Consider the following 6,118-nt stretch of genomic DNA (forward strand, 5'->3'; position numbering starts at 1 on the left):
AATAAAGTTCTAAATGAAATTTGGTGTCACGTCAGTAAGTTCGATTTGATTGTAGATGGAATGTGATAGCAAGAGACAAATTGATCAAAATTTCAAAGGTTTAAAGGACAAATTGATATTATACGAAGTCTGGGGGTCAAATTGAAAAATGTGTAAAAATTTGGAGGGCAAAATGATATTTCATCCTATAATTGGTTCTTTATTTATTGGGAGATTGTTACAATGTGTGCCTTCAAAAAGGTTCATATGGTATGCATGTCATAACTTATTACAAAATTTCATAAATTAAATACAAAATGTCATAACTTTTTCCTTACAAAAGTCATAACTTTTTTTTTATTGAAAAATATCATAACAAAATTCCAAAATGTCATAAAAAAAATCACGAAGTGTCATAATATATTATTATTTCTAATTTTAAGATGCACATCATAAATTCGCTATTCATAACTTTATTATAAAATGTTATAATATCCATCACAAATAATCATAACGTTCATCATAGAAAATTATAATTTTTTTACGATGTGCACTAGTGTAAATTTCTTCTTATTAAAAATTTTGTTGTAAAAAATATTTTAATTAACCAAACACTGGAAAACAAAATAAATTTTTTTTTTTGGTTGAGAAAAATCATCTTACATGAAAAATAATTTACAGCGGACAAGCAAAGCTTAAATGAAATCGTACTATGTTTTTATAATTTTTTCATCAATTACAACATGAAGTCGTACCCAATCATATTTAACATTATGGATATGCACACTATATGAATTTAAGTAACATGTGATACAGAAAGTGTGATTGCCAATAACTAGTTACTAGATACAGTTCAACATATTAAACTTCAAACATACATATTAAACAACAACATAACCTTGGCACGAGATTTGTATTAATTTTAAGATCTCATGATCGGTCAAGATACACATAATCTGATTCGGACACTGATTAACCCAAACATAGACATACATATATGCTAAGTGGGTACAGGGAATCGAATAGTTGGAACCAAGCGAAGACTAGAAGTCCTATACATGGTTAACCCAAATGTCTCATTCACATCCAAATCTTCTGCTTTCATTCCATCAGCTAGCTTCCAATCGAAATGATAAAGCAAAGCTGCCAATGCAAGTTCCAAATTCGCTGTTCCGAATGAGATCCCCGGGCAAACCCTCCTTCCTGCACCAAATGGAACAAACTCGAAGTTTTGTCCCTTGAAATCCACCGAACCATCTTCAAACCTTTCCGGTTCAAATTTCTCTGGATTTTTCCAGCTGTTTGGGTCCCTAGAAATTGCCCAGTAATTAATAATCGTTCGAGTCTTTGCTGGGATGTCGTAACCATTGATCACGCATTTTTCCATGGACTCCCGCGGTAGCAAAAATGGCAATGGTGGATGAAACCTAAAAGTCTCCTTCACCACCATCTTCATATAGTGTAGTTTGTGGAGGTCACTCTCTTCCACGGTTACCTTTCCGCCTACAGCTTCTCTTACCTCTGCTTGCGCTTTCACCATTACTCTTGGGTTCTTTATCATCTCTGTCATTGCCCACTCTATTGAATTCGAAGAGTTTTCTGTCCCTCCTACAAATAGGTCCTGAAATAAAATTAAACAAATACAAAAAAGAAGTTAGAACTGTGAAATTCTGTTAACTTCAAGCAATTATACCACACTCATTAAAATTTGAATTTGGGAAAATTTTGTGCCCAAATTGAAGCCTAAAATCTAGATTGGTATATGAGTGTTTGAATTCAAGTTCATATTAGCGAAATATGGTTTTTGAAATTGACACACAGAATTAATCCCGAATTAGTTTTAAGTAATGAGTAGAGAGGAAGTAGAAGAATCACAAACCAAGATGACAGATTTGATGTTGTCAACTGTCAATGGCACCTCAAGCCCTCCATTGTCCTTGATCTGGAGCAGAACATCAACTAGATCCTCATGCTCCGGCTTCTCCACTTTCCGTCTATCAATATGTTCTTGAACCGCCCTACTCAAAATGCTATTAAGCTCAAAGAATGTCTTCTCCAACCTCTTCTTCATTCCACAGATCAGGTCGATAAACGCCAGAGAAGGAAAGAAATCCCCTATCTGAAACCCCGAAGCCAACGCTGTCCCTTCTTTCATCGCCTCCCTAAACCGGTGCTGCTCATCAAGTTTCTTACCAAAAGTGATTCTTGTAACGATATCAAGATTCGAAGCAAAAAGATTTTCAACCAATGTCACCTGTTCTGGGGATGTTGATGCAATAGTACGAACAAGCTGGGCTGTCTCTTCTTCTCTGACAAACCTAAAAGAATTGACCCTTTTCGCGCTTAGAAGCTCGAGAATGCAAATCTTTCGCAATTGTCTCCAGTAAGCGCCATAAGGACCGAATGCAATATCAGTATAGTTGTAGCCTAGAATTTTGGGAGCTACAAGTTTGGGGCGATTGGCGAAGATGAGGTCATGGGTTTTCATGATATCCATGGCTACTTCAGCAGAAGAGACTATGATTGTTGAGATGAAGCCGAGTTTGAGGTGCATGAGTGGGCCGTACTTGGAGGCTAAGTCGCGGAGAGCGCGGTGGGGTGCCGGGCTGATTAGGTGGTACATGTTTCCGATGAATGGGAGTTTTGGTGGACCAGGAGGGAGGTTGTGTTTGCGTCGACGAAGAGTGACCAACTGATCTAGCACGAAGAGGAAGATGAAGAGAGGAACTAATAAGGAAATTAAGATTGTTCTTGGATTAGCAAGATCCATGGAAAGAAGATTTTCCATTGTCGTTTTCCTCTTGGGAGCTGTTTGTAAACTGATCAAATGATCAAAGTTATTATATAGATCCTCACGCATACTAGTGTAGTTGGTAGTGAAATTTTAATAATAGAATTACCCCAAAAATTTTAATAATAGCAGGTTCCAAACTTTTTCAAGTGTGCCGTCCAACATTGGGACTCATTCATAAGGCATCTCCAAACTTTTTGAGTGGAAATTACATTCAACTTCTTCGAATAATTAAGGCCATCAACAACCTACTTACTTCTAAATAAATAAATAAATAAATTTAAATTTATCCAAAGTTAGGAAGTATAGATATGGATACGAGATACAAGTGCGATATAATGTGGTTAGGGTTATACGATAATATTTTACAAAATAGAATACGGGTACGAATATGATATGTTTGTAAAAGTAGAAAATAAAATAAAATTATTAGTTGTGAGAAATATCTGTATTAGACTATCGGTAGAGGATATCTTTGATTGTTGTAGAAATTGCATGTGTGTTAGGTGAATTGAAACTACTCCATGGGTGATTATCATTGAATATGATAATGCTGTGAATATATTATATATGAATGATTATTTGGGAGGAGAAAGGAGATATACTCCATATGTGTGATTATGTGTTTAAATACATTGCATATGTATAATTGTTTGGGAGGAAAAAGGGGATGAACTCCATTATAATTAAGATGGCCGAAGTGTCCCGGGTGAAAGTCCCGAAACTATACATGAATGCCAATCCCGCGGATGAAATATTCGTAAAATGGCAAATTGAAACTATACATGGGTGCCGATCCCGCGGACGAAATATTCATAAAATGGCAAATTAAAACTATACATGGGTGCCGATTCCGCGGACGAAATACCTGTAAAATGGCAGTTGGAAGTGTTTGTGTATAAATTGTGAAATTGATGAACCTTTGAGTTGTAGTCTCATTTGGGCTATTGAGGAATAATGAAATTGACTTATATATTTTGAAATGAATTGGAGGAAAGTATAATGGAATATGAAATTGGTATTCTATGGCAATATAAAAGTATGAATGTTTTATCCCGGGCATTGTATATGCACATTTCACGTATATCTTTGTCAAATCTCATATATTGTGCTAGATTATTCCTACTGGGCCGTGGCTCACCCTATTTGGGGAAAAATATTTTCAGGTATGGCATGCCTCTACCAATGCAATAGCATTAGAGGGATCTTTGGGAAGCAAGAGCTTCTCGTTTTGTTTTATTTTTTTGTATAGTCTAGGGCTAAATTTGTATGAGCTAGTCTCATTTTATTGTAACCAAGTCAAGACTTGGAAAGGTGTAAGCTTGAAGGGTATTTATTTATGTTAAACTCTTTTGTATCATTAGCTTTATGTAGTGAAAAGACTAGTACTCCGATTTATGTAGTTATATATATACATGCTTTTGGGTTGTATTTATTATATAATTTTGGGGGCGTTACAACTTGGTATCAGAGTGTATCGGGTTTGAATACTTTGGGTATGTAGGAAGTGACTAGCACCACAATGGGTTTGTCTCGCTTATTAGAAACTTAAGTGTGAATGATATGTGCTTGTATAATAACATGCTTGTGTGATTACTTGGGCATGGGATTTAGTTCCTAAGATATTAATTAGGTCTACGGGTTTCTGGAAGTCCTATGAGAAGAGCACTTGATCACTACTGTTTCTAATTGGAACTCTAGCAATGCCGCGAGACAATCTTTATCTAGGAAGGAAATTCGTATGTGTTTACGTGATTATATGCTTATGTGGAGTGAATTACTGTTGTCCAACATATTAGGACGCGAGTGAGTTAGTTTCAGCACATTTGTAAATGTGCTAACCTTTTTTGTTACCTTTATTCGGATGTCAGGATGAGGACGCGGTGGTGGTAGGCGTGGTAGGCCTATAACGCATGAGATGCCTATACCAGATAAAATTTTGGCACAGGAGGAAGGGGTTGGTCAGGCTAACGTGGCCGAGCCAGTAGGTCAACAGGCCATGTGCGTCTTAGCACGCGAAATGGCTGGAGCTTTGCGGGAATCCATGGACATTCTCAGGGCTGAGAATCTAGTCCAGGTCTAGGTAACGGAAGCAGGGCCATGCTTTTTGAAGAGAGAGTTTTTCCGGTCTAATCTGGATGAGTTTTTGGGTGACTCAAAGGAGCCATTGAAGGCAGATGAGTGGCTTGAATAGATAGTGAAGACGTTCGAGATGCTTGGCATCAAGGACGACCAGTCGAGGGTGACCTTGGCATCTTTCTAGGTGAAGGGGGATGCGGGTCAGTGGTGAAAGTGTGTGCAGGGACGCATTAGAGGGACTTGGGAAGCTTTTGTCAACGCCTTCCAGGACAAGTTTCTACCTCCCACGGCTATAGAGAAGTTGAGAGGCCAGTCTTCCAAGTTGGTGCAGTTGAACACACTAGTGGTTGAGTTTGAAGCCACATTCACTAGCCTCTCTAGGTTTGCACCTGAGTTGGTGGCGATTGAGGAGCGTCGTTGTTTGGAATTTAAGAAGAGGCTGAGGATCGGGCTCATGTTTAGAGTTGCCGGGTCTCTGATTAGAGACTATGGGCGCCTTGTGAAGGCAGCGACCCATCTTGATACTATTATGCAGGAAGAGGAGGAAAGGATGAGGGGCTCCATGAGGAGTTAGGATAGTCAGGGAGACGGTAAGAGGCAGAGGGGTTCTAACCCCTAGTTGTCCCAGGAAGCTCAGTCGAGGTCCACTTTTCCAGTGCCGAGTTCAGGTTCTGGAAGAGGTGGTTAGGGGGATGTAACTTGTTTTTAAGTGTGGTCAGTTGGGCCACAAGTCTCCAGCTTGCCCGCAGAGAGGAGGAGGGCAGCGAGCAACGAGAAACTTCGTCTTCGGCTCAATCTCAAGGCTAGAATCAGGGTGGGGGCAACTGCCTACTTGTTATTAGTGTGGGCAGGCGGGGCACCTGAAGAGGTTTTGCCCATAGTTGGATGGCACGTCTGGTACATTTGGTTTGAGGTAGACACAGAGTCATCATCCAGCACAGTCGGCACAGGCCTCGAGGGCCAATTAGGGAGCCTCTTCAGCTCAATTCATGAAGCAGGCTTATGCTTTGAGGGGTGAGCAAGTAGATTAGAGGCCAATAGGGTATGTGTATGCTGTTACCGAGCCAGATCTTGTACTAGCTCCATCTATAATGAGAGGTACCTTTTTTGTTTTGTAATTCAGTTGCTAATGTGTTGATTGATACGGGTATATCCCATTCTTTTATCTCGTCTACATTCGCATTGATTTTGGGGTTAGAGTTGGCACAGTTAGCATCTCCTATTTATGTAGAGTCACTTATTGGTGATGAAGTTATTCTGGGACAGGGG

The 6,118-nt window shown here is 39.1% G+C and overlaps 1 protein-coding gene across 1 annotated transcript; it reads right to left on the bottom strand.

Moving 5' to 3' along the window:
- Positions 1–770: 770 nt before the first annotated feature.
- LOC114265137 (premnaspirodiene oxygenase) lies at positions 771–2,826 on the bottom strand. Its single transcript, XM_028205872.2, has 2 exons — positions 1,859–2,826; positions 771–1,600 (listed from the first exon to the last, which is right to left on the bottom strand). Exons 1-2 carry the CDS (start codon positions 2,765–2,767, stop codon positions 980–982), a joined length of 1,530 nt encoding a protein of 509 aa, XP_028061673.2. The 5' UTR covers positions 2,768–2,826; the 3' UTR covers positions 771–979.
- Positions 2,827–6,118: the final 3,292 nt, after the last annotated feature.

This window comes from Camellia sinensis, chromosome 9 (assembly GCF_055761805.1).
Source record: "Camellia sinensis isolate YWXY chromosome 9, ASM5576180v1, whole genome shotgun sequence".
NCBI lineage: Eukaryota > Viridiplantae > Streptophyta > Magnoliopsida > Ericales > Theaceae > Camellia > Camellia sinensis.